Genomic DNA, 23,756 nt, shown 5'->3' on the forward strand with positions numbered 1-23,756 from the left:
CCTTCTCCATCTCCCTGCCAACCTCCGCCTCCCAAATACCTCCCGCCCCCTTCTTGTGCCCCCTTCTCGCCCTGCATTTCTCACCACTTTCCCGCTCACCCCAGTCTCGCCTCCTCCTTCTCATCCCCCCACTTCTCGGAACCCCCACTTCTTGGACCCCCACCTCGAACCACCTCTCTCGAACCATCCCTTTCGAAAGCCTATCCTCTCCACCTTTTCCCCTTTCCCCCTTCTTGACCACCCCCTTAACCCCCCCTCGAACCCCCACCTCTCCCCCTCTTCCCCTCTCCCCACTTCTTGACCACCCTACTCGCTTCCTAACTCGCCCCCTCTAATTGCCCCCCTTCTCACTCCCCTACCCCCCCCCCCCGTGAAAGCTCCGTGCGCTTTCAGTGGATCAGGGTAACGGAGGGATCCCAGTTGATTGGTTTGGGGAGGGGTTGGAGGAGACTCGGGGGGTTGGAGGAGCCTCGTTGTGGGGGTGGAGGAAACTCGTTCGGGGTGCGGAGGAGACTCGGGCGGGGTGGAGGAAACTCGTTGGGAGGTGGAGGAGACTCGGGGGGGTGGAGGAGACTCGTTGGGGAGCGGGTGGAGGAGACTTGGGGGGTTGGAGTAGACTCGTTTGGGGGGTTTGGACGAGACTCGTTGGGGGGGTGGAGGAGACTCTTTGGGGGGGTGGAGGAGACTCATTGAGGGGGAGGAGGAGACTCGTTGGAGGGGTGGAGGAGTCTCGTTGGGGAGTGGTGGAGACTCTTTGGGAGGGGGTGGAGGAGAGTCGTTGGGGGGCTGAAGGAGACTCGTTGAGGGGTGGAGGAGACTCATTGAGGGGTGGAGGAGACTCGTTGGGGTGTGGAGGAGACTCATTGAGGGGGCGGAGGAGACTCGTTGCGGGGTGGAGGAGACTCGTTGCGGGGATGGCGGAGACTCGTTGTAGGGGGTGGAGGAGACTCGGGGGGGTGGAGGAGACTCATTGAGGGGGCAGAGGAGACTCGTTGGGGGGTGGAGGAGACTCGTTGGAGGGGTGGAGACTCGGGGGGCTGGAGGCAACTCATTGTGGAGGTGGAGGAGACTCGTTGGGGGGTGGAGGAGACTCGTTCAGGGGAGTGGAGGCGACTCGTTGTGGGGTGGAGGAGACTCGTTGGGCAGTGGACGAGACTCTTTGGCAGGGGGTGGAGGAGACTCGGGGGGTGGAGGAGACTCGTTGAGGGGGTGGAGGAGACCCTTTGGGAGGAGACTCGTTGTGGGGGGGTGGAAGAGACTCGGGGGGTGGAGGAGACTCATTGGGGGGGTGGAGGAGACTCGTTGTGGGGGTGGGGGAGACTGGTTTGAGGGGTTGGAGGAGACTCGGCGGCTGGAGGAGACTCAGGGGGGTGGAGGAGACTCATTGGGGGAGTCGAGGAGACCCGTTGGGGAGGGGGTGAAGGAGACTCGTTGAGGGGGTGGAGGAGACTCGTGGGGTGGTGGAGAGTCGTGGGGGGTGGAGGAGACTCGTTGGGGGAGTGGAGGAGACTTGGGGGGTGGAAGAGACTCGTTGGCAGGTGGTGGAGGAGACTCGGCGGGTGGAGGAGACTCGTTGGGTGGTGGAGGAGACTCGGGGGGTGGAGGAGACTCGTTGGGGAGGGGGCAGAAGTGATTCGTTGGCGGGGTGGAGGAGACTCGTTGGTGGGGTGGAGGAGACTCGGGAGGTGGAGGAGACTCGTGGGGGGGTGAATGAGACTCGTTGGGGAGGTGGAGGAAACTCGTTGGGGAGGGGGTGGAGGAGACTCGGGGGGGTGGAGGAGACTCGTGGGGGTGGAGGAGACTCGTTGGGGAGGGGGTGGAGGAGACTCGGGGGGTGGAGGAGACTCGTTGGGGGAGTGGAGGAGACTCGTGGGGTGGAAGAGACTCGTTTGCAGGGGGTGGAGGAGATTGGGCAGGTGGAGGAGACTCATTGGGGAGTGGAAGAGACTCGTTGTGGGGGTGGAGCAGACTCGTGGGGGTGGAGGAGACTCGTTGGGGGGGTGGAGGGTATTCGTTGGGAGGGGGTGGAGGAGACTCATTGAGGGGGTGGAGGAGACTCATTGAGGGGGTAGAGGAGACTCGGGTGGAGGAGACTCGTGGGGGTGGAGGAGACTCGTTGGGGGAGTGGAGGAGACCCGCGGGGTGAAGGAGCATCGGGAGGTGGAGGAGACTCGTGGGTGGGTGGAGGAGACTCGTTGGGGAGGTGGAGGAGACTCTTTAGGTAGGGAGTGGCGGAGACTTGGCGGGTTGAGGAGACTCGTTGGGAGGGGGTGGAGGATACTCGGGGGAGTGGAGGAGACTCGTTGGCGAGGGGGTGGAGGATACTCGTTGGGAGGAGGTGGAGAAGACTCGTTGAGGGGGTGGAGGGGACTCGCGGAGTGGAGGAGACTCGTGGGGGTGGAAGAGACTCGTTGGGGGAGTGGAGGAGACTCGCGGGGTGGAGGAACCTCGGCGGGTGGAGGAGACTCGTTGGGGGGGTGGAGGAGACTCGGAGGGTGGAGCAGACTCGTTTGGGGAGTGGAGGAGACTCGTTGGGGAGGGGGTGGAGGAGGCTCGTTGGGGGCTTGGAGGAGACTCGTTGGGGAGGGGGTGGAGGAGACTCATTGAGGGGGTGGAGGAGACTCGGGGGGTTGAGGAGACTTGTTGGGGAGGGCGTGGAGGAGACTCGTTGAGGGGGTGAAGGAGACTAGGGGGGTGGAGGAGACTCGTGAGGGGGTGGAGGAGACTCGTTGGGGAGAGGGTGGAGTAGCCTCGTTGGGGGAGTGGAGGAGACTTGTTGGGGGGGTGAAGGAGACTCGTTGGGGAGGGTGTGGAAGAGATTCTTAGCAGGGGTGGAGGAGACTCGGGGGGTGGCGGAGACTCGTTGTGGGGGTGTAGGAGACTCGCTGGTGAGGGTGTGGAGGAGCCTCGTAGCGGGGGTGGAGGAGACTCGGGGGGTGGAGGAGACTTGTTGGAGTGGGGTGGAGGAGACTCGTTGGGGGGGCGGAGGAGACTCGTTGGGGGGTGGAGAAGACGCGGGGTGGGTGGAGGAGACTCATTGGGAGGTGGCGCAGGAGACTCGTTGGGGTGGAGTGGAGGAAGCTCGTTGGGGGGGCGGAGGAGAGTCGTTGGGGGGCGGAGGAGACTCGTTGGGAGGGGGTGGAGGAGACTCGTTGGGAGGGGGTGGAGGAGACTCTTTGGAGGGGCTGGAGGAGACTCGTTGGAGGGGTGGATGTGGTTGGGGACTGTTAACAGAAGTGGGTCGGTGTCCAGTTGTGGACAGTGGGTGGGTTGAAGGATTAAAGTTTGAGATGGGGGGAGGTGGTTTAGTCGGAGGAAATGTGTTCCCGTGTAGAGCCGGGGCAATCTGGAATACAGTTAGTTTCTGCAGGCTCGTATATCACTGCAGTTTCTGCAATGGGGTGCAAACACTGGTGACAGTAGGTGGGATGGGGAGTGATGGGACGGGCTGTGGCAGACATGGATGAGATGGGGACAGTGGGCACGGAGTCAGAGTCAGACAGCAGGGAAAGAGGCCACTCAGCCCAACACATCCATGCTGACCCCGTAGCCTACCTGAACAAGTCCCTCTTCCCGCATCCTCTGCTATCCATGTACCTGTCCAAGTGGCTTTTGAAGGTGATTGTTCCCACCTCCACCGCCTCCTCAAGCAGCTTATTCCACATAGCCACCTCCCTCTGGGTCAAACTGTTGTCCCTCAGGTCCCTTCATAACCACTCTCTTCTCACCTTAAACCTGAGTCCTCTAGTTTAATTCTCCCCTATCCTGGGGCAGAAAGACTGAGTGTGTTCACCCTGTCTCTGTCCCTCATGATTTTGTCCACCGTAATCTCCTACACTCCAAGGAATCAAGTCAATATAACTCAATCCCTCGTGTCCTGAAAACATCCTCGTAAATCACTTCTGCACCCTTTCCAGCCACACGGATTCTTGCCTCTCGGCAGGTGGGACATACACACAGACACACACACACACACACACACACACACACACACACACACACACACTCACACACACACTCACACACACACACACACACACACACACTCACACAGTCACACAGTCACACACTCACACACACACATACACACACACACACTCACACACACTCACACAAACACACCCCCGCCCTCTCCCCTTTGCACTCTTAGCCCTCTTTGCCCTATTACACCTCTTACCCCCACTTACCTCCCATCTGCCTTCTCCCATCAACCCTCGCACCAACTCCCCTGCCTCTCCCCATCTCCCCTGCCTCCTTCCCCTCCCCTTCACCATCCCTCTGCCCCTGTCCATCCCTCCCCTTCACCCCTCTCAACCCTCTCCCCTTCCATCAGTCTCCCCTCTCCATCCTTCACCAGTCTCCCTCCCCCCGTCTCCCTCCCTCTCCGTCTTCCTCCCCCGTCTTTCTCCCCATCTCCCCCCACTATCACCCCTTCCCTTCGTCCCCACTGTCTTCCCAACACCCTCCCCACCCTCTCTCCCGCGCTCTCCTCACCCTCCCTGCCACTCTCTGCCCCTGCGCTCTCTTTCCCCCGACCCTCTGTCGGTTTTCATTAACCCTGTGACGATGTATTCATTTTCCCCTCTCTCTTCCCCTCAGCGAATTGCCCGCCTCCTCCGCCACCCCCTGGACAAATGGGAATACCTGGCAGCAGTTACGGTGAGTGCTACCATTTCTCGTGTCTCCCTGTCACTCCCTCCTCTCTCCCTCCCTCCTTCTCCATCTCCCTGCCAACCTCCGCCTCCCAAATACCTCCTGCCCCCTTCTTGTGCCCCCTTCTCGCCCTGCATTTCTCACCGCTTTCCCACTCACCCCATTCTTGCCTCCCCCTTCTCGTCCCCCCACATCTCGGAACCACCCTTCTTGGACCCCCACCTCGAACCACCTCTCTCGAACCATCCCTTTCGAAACCCTATCCTCTCCACCTTTTCCCCTTTCCCCCTTCTTGACCACCCCCTTAAACCCCCCTCGAACCCCCACCTCTCCCCCTCTTCCCCTCTCCCCACTTCTTGACCACCCTACTCGCTTCCTAACTCGCCCCCTCTAATTGCCCCCCTTCTCACTCCCCCCCACCGTGAAAGCTCCGTGCGCTTTCAGTGGATCAGGGTAACGGAGGGATCCCAGTTGATTGGTTTGGGGAGGGGTTGGAGGAGACTCGGGGGGTTGGAGGAGACTGGTTGGGGGTGTGCAGGAGCCTTGTTGGGGGGGTGGAGGAGACTCGTTGGGAGGGTGTAGGAGACTCGTTGGGGGGTGTAGGGGCCTCGTTGGGGAGGTGGAGGAGACTCATTGGGGAGGTGGAGGAGACTCGGTGGGGTGGCGGAGGAGACTCATGGGAGGTGGAGGAGACTCGTTGGGGAGGGGGCGGAGGAGACTCGTTGGTGGGGTGGAGGAGACTCGGCGGGTGGAGGAGACTCGTTTGGGGGTGGAGGAGACTCCTTGGGGAGGGGATTGAGGAGACTCGGGGGGGTGGAGGAGACTCGTTGGGGAGGGGCGGAGGAGACTCGGTGGGGTGGAAGAGACTCGTTGAGTGGGTGGAGGAGACTCGTTGGGCAGAGGGTGGGGGCGACTTGTTTGGGGGGTGGAGGAGACTCGTTGGGGAGGGTGTGGAGGAAACTCGTAGCAGGGGTGGAGGAGACTCGGGAGGTGGAGGAGACTCGTTGTGGGGGTGTAGGAAACTCGTTGGTGAGGGTGTGGAAGAGACTCGTAGCTGGGGTGGAGGAGACTAGTTCGGGGGTGGAGGAGACTGGTTGGTGGGGCGGTGGAGACTCGTTGGTGTTGGAGGAGACTCGTTGAAGAGAGGTGGAGGAGACTCGTTGTGGGGTGGAGGAGACTCAGTGGCGGGGTGGAGGAGACTCGTTGGGAGGGGGTGGAGGAGACTCGGGGGGTGGAGGATCGTTGGGAGGTGGCGGAGGATACTCGTTGGGGGGGCGGGGAAGACTCTTTGGGGAGCGGGTGAAGGAGACTCGTTGGGGGGGTAGAGGAGACACGTTGGCGGGTGGAGGAGACTCGTTGGGAGGGGGTGGAGGAGACTCGGGGGGTGGAGGATCGTTGGGAGGTGGCGGAGGATACTCGTTGGGGGGGCGGGGAAGACTCTTTGGGGAGCGGGTGAAGGAGACTCGTTGGGGGGGTAGAGGAGACACGTTGGCGGGTGGAGAAGACGCGGTGGTGTGGAGGAGACTCATTGGGAGGGGGAGAAGGAGACTTGTTGGGGGAGTGGAAGAGACTCGTTGGAGGGGGTGGAGGAGACTCGTCGGAGGGGTGGTGGAGACTCGTTGGGGGGGTGGAGGAGACTCATTGGGGAGTGGAAGAGACTCGTTGTGGGGGTGGGGGAGACTGGTTTGAGGGGTTGGAGGAGACTCGGCGGCTGGAGGAGACTCAGGGGGGTGGAGGAGACTCATTGGGGGAGTCGAGGAGACCCGTTGGGGAGGGGGTGAAGGAGACTCGTTGAGGGGGTGGAGGAGACTCGTGGGGTGGTGGAGACTCATGGGGGGTGGAGGAGACTCGTTGGGGGAGTGGAGGAGACTTGGGGAGTGGAAGAGACTCGTTGGCAGGTGGTGGAGGAGACTCGGCGGGTGGAGGAGACTCGTTGGGTGGTGGAGGAGACTCGGGGGGTGGAAGAGACTCGTTGGGGAGGTGGAGGAAACTCGTTGGGGAGGGGGTGGAGGAGACTCGGGGGGGCGGAGGAGACTCGTGGGGGTGGAGGAGACTCGTTGGGGAGGGGGTGGAGGAGACTCGGGAGGGTGGAGGAGACTCGTTGGGGGAGTGGAGGAGACTCGGGGGGTGGAAGAGGCTCGTTTGCAGGGGGTGGAGGAGATTGGGCAGGTGGAGGAGACTCATTGGGGAGTGGAAGAGACTCGTTGTGGGGGTGGAGCAGACTCGTGGGGGTGGAGGAGACTCGTTGGGGGGGTGGAGGGTACTCGTTGGGAGGGGGTGGAGGAGACTCATTGAGGGGGTGGAGGAGACACATTGAGGGGGTAGAGGAGACGGGTGGAGGAGACTCGTGGGGGTGGAGGAGACTCGTTGGGGGAGTGGAGGAGACCCGTGGGGTGGAGGAGCATCGGAAGGTGGAGGAGACTCGTGGGGGGGGTTGAGGAGACTCGTTGGGAGGGGGTGGAGGATACTCGTTGGGGGAGTGGAGGAGACTCGTTGGCGAGGGGGTGGAGGAAACTCGTTGGAGGGTGGAGGATACTCGTTGGGAGGAGATGGAGAAGACTCGTTGAGGGGGTGGAGGGGACTCGCGGAGTGGAGGAGACTCGTGGGGGTGGAGGAACCTCGGCGGGTGGAGGAGACTCGTTGGGGGGGTGGAGGAGACTCGGAGGGTGGAGCAGACTCGTTTGGGGAGTGTAGGAGACTCGTTGGGGAGGGGGTGGAGGAGGCTCGTTGGGGGGTTGAAGGAGACTCGTTGGGGAGGGTGTGGAAGAGATTCTTAGCAGGGGTGGAGGAGACGGGGGGTGGCGGAGACTCGTTGTGGGGGTGTAGGAGACTCGCTGATGAGGGTGTGGAGGAGCCTCGTAGCGGGGGTGGAGGAGACTCGGGGGGTGCAGGAGACTCGTTGGAGCAGGGTGGAGGAGACTCATTGGCGTTTGGAGGAGACTCGGTGGGGGTGTGGAGGAGACTCTTTGGGGAGGGGGTGGAGGAGACTCGTTGGGGGGGCGGAGGAGACTTCGGGGAGGGGGTGAAGGAGACTCGTTGGGGGGGTGGAGGAGACTCGTTGGGGGGTGGAGAAGACGCGGGGTGGGTGGAGGAGACTCATTGGGAGGTGGCGCAGGAGACTCGATGGGGTGGAGTGGAGGAAGCTCGTTGGGGGGGCGGAGGAGTGTCGTTGGGGGGCGGAGGAGACTCGTGGGGGTGGAGGAGACTCGTTGGGAGGGGGTGGAGGAGACTCTTTGGAGGGGCTGGAGGAGACTCATTGGAGGGGTGGTGGAGACTCGTTGGGGGTGTGGAGGAGACTCGTTGGGGAGTGGAGGAGACTCGTTGTTGGGGTGGATGTGGTTGGGGACTGTTAACAGAAGTGGGTCGGTGTCCAGTTGTGGACAGTGGGTGGGTTGAAGGATTAAAGTTTGAGATGGGGGGAGGTGGTTTAGTCGGAGGAAATGTGTTCCCGTGTAGAGCCGGGGCAATCTGGAATACAGTTAGTTTCTGCAGGGTCGTATATCACTGCAGTTTCTGCAAGGGGGTGCAAACACTGGTGACAGTAGGTGGGATGGGGAGTGATGGGACGGGCTGTGGCAGACATGGATGAGATGGGGACAGTGGGCACGGAGTCAGAGTCAGACAGCAGGGAAAGAGGCCACTCAGCCCAACACATCCATGCTGACCCCGTAGCCTACCTGAACAAGTCCCTCTTCCCGCATCCTCTGCTATCCATGTACCTGTCCAAGTGGCTTTTGAAGGTGATTGTTCCCACCTCCACCTCCTCCTCAAGCAGCTTATTCCACATAGCCACCTCCCTCTGGGTCAAACTGTTGTCCCTCAGGTCCCCTCATAACCGCTCTCTTCTCACCTTAAACCTGAGTCCTCTAGTTTAATTCTCCCCTATCCTGGGGCAGAAAGACTGAGTGTGTTCACCCTGTCTCTGTCCCTCATGATTTTGTCCACCGCAATCTCCTACACTCCAAGGAATCAAGTCAATATAACTCAATCCCTCGTGTCCTGAAAACATCCTCGTAAATCACTTCTGCACCCTTTCCAGCCACACGGATTCTTGCCTCTCGGCAGGTGGGACATACACACAGACACACACACACACACACACACACACACACACACACACACACACACACTCACACACTCACACAGTCACACAGTCACACACTCACACACACACATACACACACACACACTCACACACACTCACACAAACACACCCCCGCCCTCTCCCCTTTGCACTCTTAGCCCTCTTTGCCCTATTACACCTCTTACCCCCACTTACCTCCCATCTCCCTTCTCCCATCAACCCTCGCACCAACTCCCCTGCCTCTCCCCATCTCCCCTGCCTCCTTCCCCTCCCCCTCACCATCCCTCTGCCCCTGTCCATCCCTCCCCTTCACCCCTCTCAACCCTCTCCCCTTCCATCAGTCTCCCCTCTCCATCCTTCACCAGTCTCCCTCCCCCCGTCTCCCTCCCTCTCCGTCTTCCTCCCCCGTCTTTCTCCCCATCTCCCCCCACTATCACCCCTTCCCTTCGTCCCCACTGTCTTCCCAACACCCTCCCCACCCTCTCTCCCGCGCCCTCCTCACCCTCCCTGCCACTCTCTGCCCCTGCGCTCTCTTTCCCCCGACCCTCTGTCGGTTTTCATTAACCCTGTGACGATGTATTCATTTTCCCCTCTCTCTTCCCCTCAGCGAATTGCCCGCCTCCTCCGCCACCCCCTGGACAAATGGGAATACCTGGCAGCAGGTACGGTGAGTGCTACCATTTCTCGTGTCTCCCTGTCACTCCCTCCTCCCTCCCTCCCTCCTTCTCCATCTCCCTGCCAACCTCCGCCTCCCAAATACCTCCCGCCCCCTTCTTGTGCCCCCTTCTCGCCCTGCATTTCTCACCGCTTTCCCGCTCACCCCATTCTCGCCTCCCCCTTCTCGTCCCCCCACATCTCGGAACCACCCTTCTTGGACCCCCACCTCGAACCACCTCTCTCGAACCATCCCTTTCGAAACCCTATCCTCTCCACCTTTTCCCCTTTCCCCCTTCTTGACCACCCCCTTAACCCCCCCTCGAACCCCCACCTCTCCCCCTCTTCCCCTCTCCCCACTTCTTGACCATCCTACTCGCTTCCTAACTCGCCCCCTCTTATTGCCCCCCTTCTCACTCCCCCCCCCCGCCGTGAAAGCTCCGTGCGCTTTCAGTGGATCAGGGTAACGGAGGGATCCCAGTTGATTGGTTTGGGGAGGGGTTGGAGGAGACTCGGGGGGTTGGAGGAGACTCGTTGTGGGGGTGGAGGAGACTCGTTGGGGGTGCGGAGGAGACTCGGGCGGGGTGGAGGAGACTCGTTGGGGGGGGCGGAGGAGACTCGGGGGGTGGAGGAGACTCGTGGGAGGGGTGGAGGAGACTCTTTGGGGGGGTGGAGGAGACTCTTTGAGGGGGAGGAGGAGACTCGTTGGAGGGGTGGAGGAGACTCGTTGGGGAGTGGTGGAGACTCTTTGGGAGGGGGTGGAGGAGACTCATTGAGGGATGGAGGAGACTCGGGGTGTGGAGGAGACTCATTGAGGGGGCGGAGGAGACTCGTTGGGGGGTGGAGGAGACTCATTGAGGGGGCAGAGGAGACTCGTTGGGGGGTGGAGGAGACTCGTTGGAGGGGTGGAGACTCGGGGGGCTGGAGGCGACTCATTGTGGAGGTGGAGGAGACTCGTTGGGGGGTGGAGGAGACTCGTTGAGGGGAGTGGAGGAGACTCGTTGGGGGGTGGAGGAGACTCGTTGGGCAGTGGACGAGACTCTTTGGGAGGGTGTGGAGGAGACTCGGGGGGTGGAGGAGACTCGTTGAGGGGGTGGAGGAGACCCTTTGGGAGGAGACTCGTTGTGGGGGGGTGGAGGAGACTCGGGGGGTGGAGGAGACTCATTGGGGGGGTGGAGGAGACTCGTTGTGGGGGGTGGAGGAGACTCACTGAGGGGGTGGAGGAGACTCGTTCTGGGGGGTGGAGGAGACTCGGGCGGTGGAGCAGACTCGTTGGTGGGGTGGAGGAGAGTCATTGCGGGGTGGAGGAGACTCGTTGGGGGGGTGGAGGAGACTGGCTGGGGGGCGGAGGAGACTCGTTGCGGGGTGGAGGAGACTCGTTGGGGGGGTAGAGGAGACTCGGGGCGTGGAGGAGACTGGTTGGGGGGACGGGGGAGACTTGTTGCGGGGTGGAGGAGACTTGGGGAGGTGGAGGAGACTCGTTGGGGGGGTGGAGGAGACTCGGGGTGTGGAGGTGACTCGTTGCGGGGGGTAGAAGAGACTCGTTGAGGGGAGTGGAGGAGACTCGTTGGGGGATTGGAGGAGAGTCGTAGATGGGGTGGAGGAGACTCGTTGAGGGGAGTGGAGGAGACTCGTTGAGGGTGTGGAGGAGACTCGTTGGGAGGGGGTGGAGGAGACTCGTTGGGGGCGTGGTGGAGACTCGTTGAGGGGAGCGGAGGAGACTCATTGGGGGGTGGAGGAGACTCGTTGAGGGGAGAGGAGGAGACTCATTGAGGGGGTGGAGGAGACATGTGGGGGTGGAGGAGACTCGGGAGGTGGAGGAGACTCGTTGGGAGGGATGGAGGAGTCTCGTTGGGGGGGTTGGAGGAGACTCGTTGGGGTTGGATTTGGTTGTGGGCTGTTAACAGAAGTGGGTCGGGGTCCAGTTGTGGACAGTGGGTGGGTTGAAGGATTAAAGTTTGAGATGCGGGGAGGTGGTTTAGTCGGAGGAAACGTGTTCCCGTGTAGAGCCGGGGCAATCTGGAATACAGTTAGTTTCTGCAGGGTCGTATATCACTGCAGTTTCTGCAATGGGGTGCAAACACTGGTGACAGTAGGTGGGATGGGGAGTGATGGGACGGGCTGTGGCAGACATGGATGAGATGGGGACAGTGGGCACGGAGTCAGAGTCAGACAGCAGGGAAAGAGGCCACTCAGCCCAACACATCCATGCTGACCCCGTAGCCTACCTGAACAAGTCCCTCTTCCCGCATCCTCTGCTATCCATGTACCTGTCCAAGTGGCTTTTGAAGGTGATTGTTCCCACCTCCACCTCCTCCTCAAGCAGCTTATTCCACATAGCCACCTCCCTCTGGGTCAAACTGTTGTCCCTCAGGTCCCCTCATAACCGCTCTCTTCTCACCTTAAACCTGAGTCCTCTAGTTTAATTCTCCCCTATCCTGGGGCAGAAAGACTGAGTGTGTTCACCCTGTCTCTGTCCCTCATGATTTTGTCCACCGCAATCTCCTACACTCCAAGGAATCAAGTCAATATAACTCAATCCCTCGTGTCCTGAAAACATCCTCGTAAATCACTTCTGCACCCTTTCCAGCCACACGGATTCTTGCCTCTCGGCAGGTGGGACATACACACAGACACACACACACACACACACACACACACACACACACACACACACACACACTCACACACTCACACAGTCACACAGTCACACACTCACACACACACATACACACACACACACTCACACACACTCACACAAACACACCCCCGCCCTCTCCCCTTTGCACTCTTAGCCCTCTTTGCCCTATTACACCTCTTACCCCCACTTACCTCCCATCTCCCTTCTCCCATCAACCCTCGCACCAACTCCCCTGCCTCTCCCCATCTCCCCTGCCTCCTTCCCCTCCCCCTCACCATCCCTCTGCCCCTGTCCATCCCTCCCCTTCACCCCTCTCAACCCTCTCCCCTTCCATCAGTCTCCCCTCTCCATCCTTCACCAGTCTCCCTCCCCCCGTCTCCCTCCCTCTCCGTCTTCCTCCCCCGTCTTTCTCCCCATCTCCCCCCACTATCACCCCTTCCCTTCGTCCCCACTGTCTTCCCAACACCCTCCCCACCCTCTCTCCCGCGCCCTCCTCACCCTCCCTGCCACTCTCTGCCCCTGCGCTCTCTTTCCCCCGACCCTCTGTCGGTTTTCATTAACCCTGTGACGATGTATTCATTTTCCCCTCTCTCTTCCCCTCAGCGAATTGCCCGCCTCCTCCGCCACCCCCTGGACAAATGGGAATACCTGGCAGCAGGTACGGTGAGTGCTACCATTTCTCGTGTCTCCCTGTCACTCCCTCCTCCCTCCCTCCCTCCTTCTCCATCTCCCTGCCAACCTCCGCCTCCCAAATACCTCCCGCCCCCTTCTTGTGCCCCCTTCTCGCCCTGCATTTCTCACCGCTTTCCCGCTCACCCCATTCTCGCCTCCCCCTTCTCGTCCCCCCACATCTCGGAACCACCCTTCTTGGACCCCCACCTCGAACCACCTCTCTCGAACCATCCCTTTCGAAACCCTATCCTCTCCACCTTTTCCCCTTTCCCCCTTCTTGACCACCCCCTTAACCCCCCCTCGAACCCCCACCTCTCCCCCTCTTCCCCTCTCCCCACTTCTTGACCACCCTACTCGCTTCCTAACTCGCCCCCTCTAATTGCCCCCCTTCTCACTCCCCCCCCCGCCGTGAAAGCTCCGTGCGCTTTCAGTGGATCAGGGTAACGGAGGGATCCCAGTTGATTGGTTTGGGGAGGGGTTGGAGGAGACTCGGGGGGTTGGAGGAGCCTCGTTGTGGGGGTGGAGGAGACTCGTTGGGGGTGCGGAGGAGACTCGGGCGGGGTGGAGGAGACTCGTTGGGGGGGCGGAGGAGACTCGGGGGGTGGAGGAGACTCGTGGGAGGGGTGGAGGAGACTCTTTGGGGGGGTGGAGGAGACTCTTTGAGGGGGAGGAGGAGACTCGTTGGAGGGGTGGAGGAGACTCGTTGGGGAGTGGTGGAGACTCTTTGGGAGGGGGTGGAGGAGACTCATTGAGGGATGGAGGAGACTCGGGGTGTGGAGGAGACTCATTGAGGGGGCGGAGGAGACTCGTTGGGGGGTGGAGGAGACTCATTGAGGGGGCAGAGGAGACTCGTTGGGGGGTGGAGGAGACTCGTTGGAGGGGTGGAGACTCGGGGGGCTGGAGGCGACTCATTGTGGAGGTGGAGGAGACTCGTTGGGGGGTGGAGGAGACTCGTTGAGGGGAGTGGAGGAGACTCGTTGGGGGGTGGAGGAGACTCGTTGGGCAGTGGACGAGACTCTTTGGGAGGGTGTGGAGGAGACTCGGGGGGTGGAGGAGACTCGTTGAGGGGGTGGAGGAGACCCTTTGGGAGGAGACTCGTTGTGGGGGGGTGGAGGAGACTCGGGGGGTGGAGGAGACTCATTGGGGGGGTGGAGGAGACTCGTTGTGGGGGGTGGAGGAGACTCACTGAGGGGGTGGAGGAGACTCGTTCTGGGGGGTGGAGGAGACTCGGGCGGTGGAGCAGACTCGTTGGTGGGGTGGAGGAGAGTCATTGCGGGGTGGAGGAGACTCGTTGGGGGGGTGGAGGAGACTGGCTGGGGGGCGGAGGAGACTCGTTGCGGGGTGGAGGAGACTCGTTGGGGGGGTAGAGGAGACTCGGGGCGTGGAGGAGACTGGTTGGGGGGACGGGGGAGACTTGTTGCGGGGTGGAGGAGACTTGGGGAGGTGGAGGAGACTCGTTGGGGGGGTGGAGGAGACTCGGGGTGTGGAGGTGACTCGTTGCGGGGGGTAGAAGAGACTCGTTGAGGGGAGTGGAGGAGACTCGTTGGGGGATTGGAGGAGAGTCGTAGATGGGGTGGAGGAGACTCGTTGAGGGGAGTGGAGGAGACTCGTTGAGGGTGTGGAGGAGACTCGTTGGGAGGGGGTGGAGGAGACTCGTTGGGGGCGTGGTGGAGACTCGTTGAGGGGAGCGGAGGAGACTCATTGGGGGGTGGAGGAGACTCGTTGAGGGGAGAGGAGGAGACACATTGAGGGGGTGGAGGAGACATGTGGGGGTGGAGGAGACTCGGGAGGTGGAGGAGACTCGTTGGGAGGGGTGGAGGAGTCTCATTGGGGGGGTTGGAGGAGACTCGTTGGGGGTTGGATCTGGTTGTGGGCTGTTAACAGAAGTGGGTCGGGGTCCAGTTGTGGACAGTGGGTGGGTTGAAGGATTAAAGTTTTTAGATGGGGGGAGGTGGTTTAGTCGGAGGAAATGTGCTCCCGTGTAGAGCCGGGGCAATCTGGAATACAGTTGGTGTCTGCAGGGTCGTATATCACTGCAGTTTCTGCAAGGAGGTGCAAACACTGGAGGCAGTAGGTGGGGTGGGGAGTGATGGGAGGGGCTGTGGCAGACATGGATGAGATGGGGACAGTTGGCATGGAGTCAGAGTCAGACAGCAATCAAAGTGGTCACTCAGCCCAACACATCCATGCTGACCCCATAGCCTACCTGAACAAGTCCCTCTTGCCTGCATCCTCTCCTATCCATGTACCTGTCCAAGTGGCTTTTAAAGGTGATTGTTCCCACCTCCACCACCTCCTCAAGCAGCTTATTCCACATAGGCACCTCCCTCTGGGTCAACCTGTTGTCCCTCAGGTCCCCTCATAACCGCTCCCCTCTCACCTTAAACCTGAGTCCTCTAGTTTAATTCTCCCCTACCCTGGGGCAGAAAGACTGAGTGTGTTCACCCTGTCTGAGTCCCTCATGATTTTGTCCACCGCAATCTCCTCTGCTCCAAGGAATCAGGTCAATATAACTCAATCCCTCCAGTCACACGGATTCTTGCCTCTCGGCAGGTGGGACATACACACACACACACACACACACACACACACACACATTCACACACACACACTCTCACACACACACACACACACACACACACACACACACACACACACACACAATCAAACACACCCCCACTCTCTCCCCCTTGCACTCTTAGCCCTCTTTGCCCTATTACACCTCTTACCCCCACTTACCTCTCCTCTCCCTTCACCCATCAACCCTCGCACCAACTCGCCTGCCTCTCCCCATCTCCCCTGCCTCCTTCCCCTCCCCCTCACCATCCCTCTGCCCCTGTCCATCCCTCCCCCTTCACCCCTCTCCATCCTCTCCCCTTCCATCAGTCTCCCCCTCCATCCTTCACCAGTCTCCCTCCCCCGTCTCCCTCCCTCTCCGTCTTCCTCCTCCTGTCTTTCTCCCCATCTCCTCCCACTCTCACCCCTTCCCTTTGTCCCCACTGTCTTCCCAACATCCTCCCCACCTCCTCTACTGCGCTCTCCTCACCCTCCCTGCCACTCTCTGCCCCTGCGCTCTCTTTCCCTCGACCCTCTGTCCGTATCATTAACCCTGTGACGATGTATTCATTTTCCGCTCTCTCTTCCCCTCAGCGAGTTGCCCGCCTCCTCCGCCACCCCCTGGACACATGGGAATACCTGGCAGCAGTTACGGTGAGTGCTACCATTTCTCGTGCCTCCCTGTCACTCTCTCCTCCCTCCCTCCCTCCTTCTCCACCTCCCTGCCAACCTCCGCCTCCCAAATACCTCCCGCCCCCTTCTTGTGCCCCCTTCTCGCCCTGCATTTCTCACCGCTTTCCCACTCACCCCAGTCTCGCCTCCTCCTTCTCATCCCCCCACTTCTCGGAACCCCCGCTTCTTGGACCCCCACCTCGAACCCCCCCTCGAACCCCCCCTCGAACCATCCCTTTCGAAACCCTATATTCTCCACCACTTCCCCTTTCCCCCTCTTGACCACCCCCTTAACCCCCCCTCAAACCCTCTGTTCTCCCCCTCTTCCCCTCCCCCCACTTCTTGACCACCATACTCACCTCCTAACTCGCCCCCTCTAATTGCCCCCCTTCTCGCTCCCCCCCAACCCCCGTGAAAGCTCCGTGCACTTTCAGTGGATCAGTGTAACGGAGGGATCCCAGTTGATTGGTTTGGGGAGGGGTTGGAGGAGACTCGTTGGGGGGGTGGAGGAGACTCGTGGGGGGGTGGAGGAGACTCGTTGGGGGGTGGAGGAGACTCAGGGAGGTGGAGGAGACTCATTGAGGGAGCGAAGGAGACTCGTTGGGGGGTGGAGGAGACTCGTTGTGGGGGGGTGGAGGAGACTCGTTGTGAGGGGGTGGAGGAGAGTCAGAGGGTGGAGGAGACTTGTTGGGGGTGGAGGAGACTCGTTGGGGGGTGGAGGAGACTCGTTGAGGGGGTGGAGGAGACTCCTTGCGGGAGTGGAGAAGACTTGTTGATGTGGTGGAGGAGACTCGTTGATGTGGTGGAGGAGACTCGGGGGAGTGGAGGAGACTCGGGGGAGTGGAGGAGACTCGTTGGGAGGGGGTGGAGGAGACTCGTTGGGGGGGTGGAGGAGAATCATTGGGGGGGTGGAGGAGACTCGGGGGATGGAGGAGACTCGTTGGGGGGTGGAGAAGACTCGGGGGGTGGAGGAGACTCATTGGGGGGGCGGAGGAGACTGGGAGGGGGTGGAAGAGACTCGTTGGGAGGGGGTGGAGGAGACTCGTTGGGGGGGCGGAGGAGACTCGTTGGGGGGGTGGATGTGGTTGGGGGCTGTTAACAGAAGTGGGTCGGGGTCCAGTTGTGGACAGTTGGTGGGTTGAAGGATTAAAGTTTGAGATGGGGGGTGGTGGTTTAGTCAGAGGAAATGTGCTCCCGTGTAGAGCCGGGGCAATCTGGAATACAGTTAGTGTCTGCAGGGTCGTATATCACTGCAGTTTCTGCAAGGGGGTGCAAACAGTGGTGGCAGTAGGTGGGGTGGGGAGTGATGGGACGGGCTGTGGCAGACATGGATGAGATGGGGACAGTGGGCACGGAGTCAGAGTCAGACAGCAAGGAAAGAGGCCACTCAGCCCAACACATCCATGCTGACCCCGTAGCCTACCTGAACAAGTACCTCTTCCCGCATCCTCTGCTATCCATGTACCTGTCCAAGTGGCTTTTGAAGGTGATTGTTCCCACCTCCACCTCCTCCTCAAGCAGCTTATTCCACATAGGCACCTCCCTCTGGGTAAAACTGTTGTCCCTCAGGTCCCCTCATAACTGCTCCCCTCTCACCTTAAACCTGAGTCCTCTAGTTTTATTCTCCCCTACCCTGGGGCAGAAAGACTGAGTGTGTTCACCCTGTCTCTGTCCCTCATGATTTTGTCCACCGCAATCTCCTACACTCCAAGGAATCAAGTCAATATAACTCAATCCCTCGTGTCCCGAAAAAATCCTCGTAAATCACTCCTGCAGCCTTTCCAGCCACACGGATTCTTGCCTCTCGGCAGGGTGACCAAAACTGAACGAATGAGCACATTTTCATGCTCGCTCACTCGCACACACTCTCTCACACTCTCCCATGAAAATTAAACCTTTGGTTGTGATGAAGAGTTCCGGACAGAACCGTCGACTGTTTATTCCCCTTCATAGATTATGATGTGATTATTGGACTGCTCTTTAAGATTGGGTTCCTTCAGTTTTTTGCTGTTTTCTTGTGGACAGTGGGTGGCTGGGTGACCTGTTCATTTGTTGTGTTGGCAAGGAGATTGTGTTGGGGGTTTGGTGCTGCTATAACGGTACCTTTCTGTGGGTGACGGGGTCGGGGATTGTAATAGTTTCCGTGGGTGAGGGGGTCGGCGATTGTAATGGTTTTCATGGGTGAGGGGGTCGGGGATTGTAATGGTTTCTGTGGGTGAGGGGGTCGGGGGTTGTAATGGTTTCTGTGGGTGAGGAGGTCGGGGATTGTAATGGTTTCTGTGAGTGAGGGGAAACAGAGTTCAGGGTTATAACGTGTTAGGACCAGACCCTGCAACAAAATGGTGTGTTGGGTGGAGGTAACTCCCGCTGAACCTTTTCCTTTGCTTTAGCAGCTGACGATGAGTCACTTGGGCTCCCTGCCCCAGAGGAGCCTCCAATGCTGAAGCTGATCTTGCTGCAGAACGCAGACGGATCCTGGACTCCAGACCCCGGCCTGGAGTTACTGCTGGGCCTGAGCCTTGGCCAGGTCAGAGAAGGCCTGCCCCTGAAGGTGAGCTCCAGGAGACTGATCCCAGTGTCAGGAGGTTGTGCCTCAGTTACTTGGGCTCTAAGGAGACCGCACTGGTCGCACATCGGACCGCATCATTCCCCTTACTGAGGGGAGGCGGTGAACATGACAGGAGCAGTTCAGGGAAGGCCAATCGGACTGGTCCCTGGATTGGGTGGGTCGTCCTTGGGGAAGAGGTCAGACAACTGGACTTGTGTCCATGTGGGAGAGGGGGCTGGATTGAAGTACTTCCCATCCCGAGAAAGGGGTATAAGTGGGTTGGTGTGGGAACTGTGTTTCCTCATTCCAGATTCTCCCACAGTGACCCCTGAAGGGAGGGGCCCATCTGCAATGAAGAAGGGGAGTTTTCTGTCACCGGGGCCGGGGCCCGTGTTTGGAACCCACTCCCTTGTAGGGTAGTGGGAGCCAAGTCCGGGGATATCTGTGAGTCCATGGTCTTGTAGAGGTGAGAGCATGTGGGAGAGGGGCTGAGCAGCCTCCTCCTCCCACCCCATCCATTTGTACAGAGCAGTGATGGCCTGCTCGCCCTAATGGCCGTGAAGAGAGGCTGTTCCAATGTGGGGAGGGTTGTCTCTCGTGTCCCACTCAGCTGATCCCGAGCATTAGTTGGGGGAGAGTGGTTCCTGACCTGTGAGGGTATGTTGACCAGAGGTTGGTGCTCTGACCACACTTCAACAGATGGGGCTGGACTGGGGCAGAGGCAAGTTGTAGTGGGTAATGGCAGCTGCCCAACCCATCATGCACTGGGGCTAAGAAAGTCCCTTATCTCTGGACGCACATTGTTTTGCCTGCACAGAGGTTGAGGAGTCAATGTTGTACCTGGGGCTGGGAGAGGAACTTTCCCTGAAAGAGGAGACACAAGTAGACAAGGTGGCAAAGTCGGCGTCTAGCATGCTGGCCTTCATCTGTCAGGGTGGGGGCATCAAGTTTCGGTGTAGGGACATGATGGTGCATTTGAACAAGTGATTGTTGAGACCGCACTTGGAGTATCCTGTTGTGGGAAAGGTAGTGTCAAGCTGCAGAGGGTGCAGAAAAAATGATCAGAATGCTGCCTACACTTCTCTTTCTAATGCACGCAGGTACGCAGCCGTACAGTAACTGAAACGCTACCACGCACATAGCCTTCGTTGCCACAAGCTGGAATATTGATATAATGTTAGTGTAATTTTTAGATTATGCTAATATAATTTTGTAATTATGCTAATGTAATTTGGTCTGTTAATTAAAGGAAATTTCACAAGTATATTATGTGTTAATGAATATAAGCCATAAATTTTCTAAATAATAAACATACCACAACCTTTAATTGGAATCATTTTAGAACTTCAATGTATTTACATTGTCAGTGTTTCTGTTACAATGCTATTACAAATTGCAAGAATACACACAGAATGGAAGTCTGTAGCTTATTGTTAATAAACCATCTGCTAAACACTGACGCCTTCCACACAAAAAAAAAGATTCAGAGTGCAGCTGATTTTTAGGCCATGTGAACATTTCCTGTTCAGAGCAATGGTTGGTCTGCGCAGCTGGGAAGAAAAATTAGCGGGAACGTTGGATGCCTGGACCAGAAGGCCTGAGCTACAGAGGAATGGATCTTCATCAGGAGCCATGATGGATCCTTGTTCCTTGCAGTGGAGGAGGGGGAGGGGTGACCTCACAGAGGGGAATGGATAAGGTGGATTCTCATAGACTTTTCCCCCGGGTTGGGAGAACAGAGACAGGATAAGAGGGGAGAGATTTAAGAGAGCTGAGAAGATCTTTGAAAAAGGGGGAAGTGAGCTGCCAGAGGAAGTAGTGGAGGAGGGTAAAATGTCAACATTTAAGAGGCATTACATGGAGGAGAGGGGCATGCAGGAGTATGGACTGGACACAGCCAACTGGAACTAGCAGGGAGAGTGTGACGGTCAGCATAGACCAAATGGCTGAAGGGCCTGTGTCTGTGCGTGTATCACTCTTTGACTCTCAATAGGACATGGGACCTGTGTATGGAGTTTGTTAGTATAACTCTGCCCCGGAGAGTCTGTGATGGGACTCTGTGGAGGGAGTCTCACCCTGTGTCTGTGAGTGTGTGATGGGACAGTGTAGAGGAAGCCTCACCCTGTCCCTGGGAGTGTGTGATGGGACGGTGTGGAGGAGGCCTCACCCTGTGTCTGACCCGGTCCCTGAGAGTGTGTGACAGGACGGTATGGAGGGAGCCTCACCCTGTGTTGGAAGGAGTTTCACCCCATATGACCCCATCCCCGGGAGTGTTGAATCATACATTGACTGCCACAGTTGGCCATTGAGCCCAAGTCTTTGAGTATATTTAAAACAGACATTGACAGGTTTTTGATTAGTCAGGGTGTAAGGGTTACATGGGGAAGGCAAGAGATTGGGTTTGAGGGGGAAAATAAATCAGTCATGATTGAATGCCCGAGCAGTCTCATTGGCCTGGATAGGCTCATTCTGTTCCTGTGTCTTATGGTCTGACGGGTCTGTGACCGGCTCCTGCTCAGTGCCTGTCCCCTGTTCTCCCACTTTCAGGATATGGACCTCACTCTGTGGACCACCATCTTGGCCGTGATCTGGCTGAACGCCTTTGCTGCCGACTCCAAGGACGAGTGGGATCTGCTGGTGAAGAAGGCCCTGTCCTGGGTCAAAGCCCGAGCAGGTTAGGGCAGAGGGTGATGGCCGGAGCGCCAAGTTAAACAGCTCAGGGGTTCGGGCGGATCTGTGCAGGGAGAAGGGTGGGCGATGTTTCTGGTGGAGACTCTGTGTCAGAGATGAGAGTGGGGAAGGGTAGAGGCTGGTAATGAAAGGAGAGGGGCAGGGGTGAGGCAGGATAGGGTTGGTCGAGGGATGGAACCAGGGTGGGAGGGGGTGATGGTGCTGTCATTCTGGAAGGAGAACCTCTCCCTGGTTAGGCAGTGGGAGAGAGGAAAGGAACTCAAGGGGAGTGAGTGGATCCCGGAGACGGACATGGAGGATTGTGAGAGCTGTGAGACCCATGTTCACGTGCTGGGGTATTTTTGTGATCAAGATGGAGGGGTTCAGACAGTGTGAATGCATGCAGGCCTTTTCACCTCTGACTGGGTGAGAGTGGAACTTGAGGTGATAGGTTTCGGGTGAAAGGTGAATCTGAAGGGGTCTTCACTCAAAGGGTGGAACGAGATGCCAGTGGAAGTGGTGGATGTGGGTTCATTAATAACAGGGAGCACGACAGCACAGTACCGTCCCTTCAGCACACCATGTTGTGCCCAGCTTTGTAGATCATTTACAGGTCGGGACAGAGAAATGGCAGATGCAGTTTAATTCGAGTGTCTGAGAGGTCAAACATAGGGGACAAGTGCACTGTTAGTGGCAGGGCCCGAAACAACAGCATCGACGTAGGGAGGGATACTGGGCTCCAAGTTCACAGCTCACTGATAGTGACCAGACAGATAGATAGCGTAGGAAGGAATGCTTGCTTTCATCGCTCACGGGGTAGAGTGGAAGAGTCAGGATGTCGTGTTGCTCCTATATGAAGATTTGGTGAGGCCACACTTGGAATATTGTGTGCAGATCTGGTCACACAGATGACAGAAAGGATCGACAGGCTTTGGAGAGGGTGCAGAAGAGATTCACCGGGATGCTGCCCAGTTGAGAGGGGATGTGCTACAAGGAGAGGTTGGACAGGCTTGGGTTGTTTCCCCAGAAGGCTGTGGGGACACCTGATAAAGTTTATAAAGCTACGAGTGGAACAGGTCAGATAGACGATACTTTCTTCACCCAGAGTAGACATTTTTTTTGGCGCAGATTGCTGATATCGGCTCAGGGGGATATCTGTACACTGACCGGTGTCCCTCAGGCCCCCTCCCTCAGGGGGATATCTGTACACTGCCTGGTGTCTCTCAGTCCCTCTCCCCCGGGGGGATATTTGTATACTGACCGGTGTCCCTCAGACCCTCTCCCTCAGGGGGATATCTGTACACTGACCGGTGTCCCTCAGACCCTCTCCCTCAGGGGGATATCTGTACACTGACCAGTGTCCCTCAGTCCCTCTCCCTCAGGGGGATATCTGTACACTGACCAGTGTCCCTCAGTCCCTCTCCCTCAGGGGGATATCTGTACACTGACCGGTGTCCCTCAGTCCCTCTCCCCCGGGGGGATATCTGTACACTGACCGGTGTCCCTCAGACCCTCTCCCTCAGGGGGATATCTGTACACTGACCGGTGTCCCTCAGACCCTCTCCCTCAGGGGGATATCTGTACACTGACCAGTGTCCCTCAGTCCCTCTCCCTCAGGGGGATATCTGTACACTGACCGATGTCCCTCAGTCCCTCTCCCTCAGGGGGATATCTGTACACTGACCGGTGTCCCTCAGTCCCTCTCCCTCGGGGGGATATCTGTACACTGACCAGTGTCCCTCAGTCCTCTCCCTCAGGGGGATATCTGTACACTGACCCGTGTCACTCAGTCCTGTCCTTTTCCTTGTTCTATCCCATCACACTGATCTCCCTGCCCTGGACTAACAGTTATTTTAACACTTGCCCCCTCTCCCACCACCCCCTCCCCCAGGTGCGGACCTCATGGAGTGTGTGAAAGCAGGAAACCGGCTTCTGAAAACCTCTGTTCTACCTGAGACACTCGGACTGTAAGGGAATTCTTGATGAATCTGTGTATCCGACACGCTGTTGTCTCTGCCTGTGTCCCTGCCACTGTGAGCTGTCACCACAGTGGCCGCCTTCTCTGAACTGTAGCTTGCTCAAAGTCAAAGTAATTTTACTGCTCTCCGTATTCTACCTGGAGATTTGCTTTCTGCAGCATTTGCAGGATAGTTAAGAAATTCACTAGAATTTATGAAAAATTATACATAAACAAAGACGACAAAGAGCCAACACGTAAAAAAAGACAAATTGTGCTGCGAAAAATAAATACATTTGAGAACATGTGTTATAGAATTCTTTAAAGTGAGTCGACAGGTTATGGACTCGGTTCAGAGTTGGGGTGAGTGAAGTTGTCCACACTGGTTCAGGAGACTGATGGTTGAGGGGTGATAACTGTTGCTGATCCTGGTGGTGTGGGACCTGTGGCTCACGTACTTCCCGCCTGATGGAAGTAGTGGGAAGAGACCACGACCTGGATGATGGGGGTACTTGCTGAATGATGCTGCTTCCTTGTGCCAGCGCTCCTTGTTGATGTGCTCAATGGTGGGGAGGGCTTTGCCTGTGACGGGCTGGGCTGTTTGCTCCACTTTATGTGGACTCTCCAGTCCCGGGCATTGGTGTTTCCA

The 23,756-nt window shown here is 58.4% G+C and overlaps 1 protein-coding gene across 1 annotated transcript in view; it reads left to right on the forward strand.

Annotated features, from left to right (window-relative positions):
* The window catches only part of LOC140203673 (uncharacterized), a 76,190-nt gene extending 52,778 nt beyond the window's left edge, over positions 1 to 23,412 (forward strand). Inside the window, exons 6-12 of the mRNA XM_072269721.1 lie at positions 4,600 to 4,659; positions 9,345 to 9,404; positions 12,636 to 12,690; positions 15,855 to 15,914; positions 18,323 to 18,483; positions 21,028 to 21,154; positions 23,042 to 23,412. Coding sequence (XP_072125822.1) covers positions 4,600 to 4,659; positions 9,345 to 9,404; positions 12,636 to 12,690; positions 15,855 to 15,914; positions 18,323 to 18,483; positions 21,028 to 21,154; positions 23,042 to 23,121 — 603 coding nt within the window. The 3' untranslated portion in view covers positions 23,122 to 23,412. The remainder of the gene's footprint in view (positions 1 to 4,599; positions 4,660 to 9,344; positions 9,405 to 12,635; positions 12,691 to 15,854; positions 15,915 to 18,322; positions 18,484 to 21,027; positions 21,155 to 23,041) is intronic.
* The last annotated feature ends 344 nt before the right edge of the window (positions 23,413 to 23,756 follow it).

Source organism: Mobula birostris, chromosome 10, assembly GCF_030028105.1.
Source record: "Mobula birostris isolate sMobBir1 chromosome 10, sMobBir1.hap1, whole genome shotgun sequence".
Taxonomy (NCBI): domain Eukaryota; kingdom Metazoa; phylum Chordata; class Chondrichthyes; order Myliobatiformes; family Myliobatidae; genus Mobula; species Mobula birostris.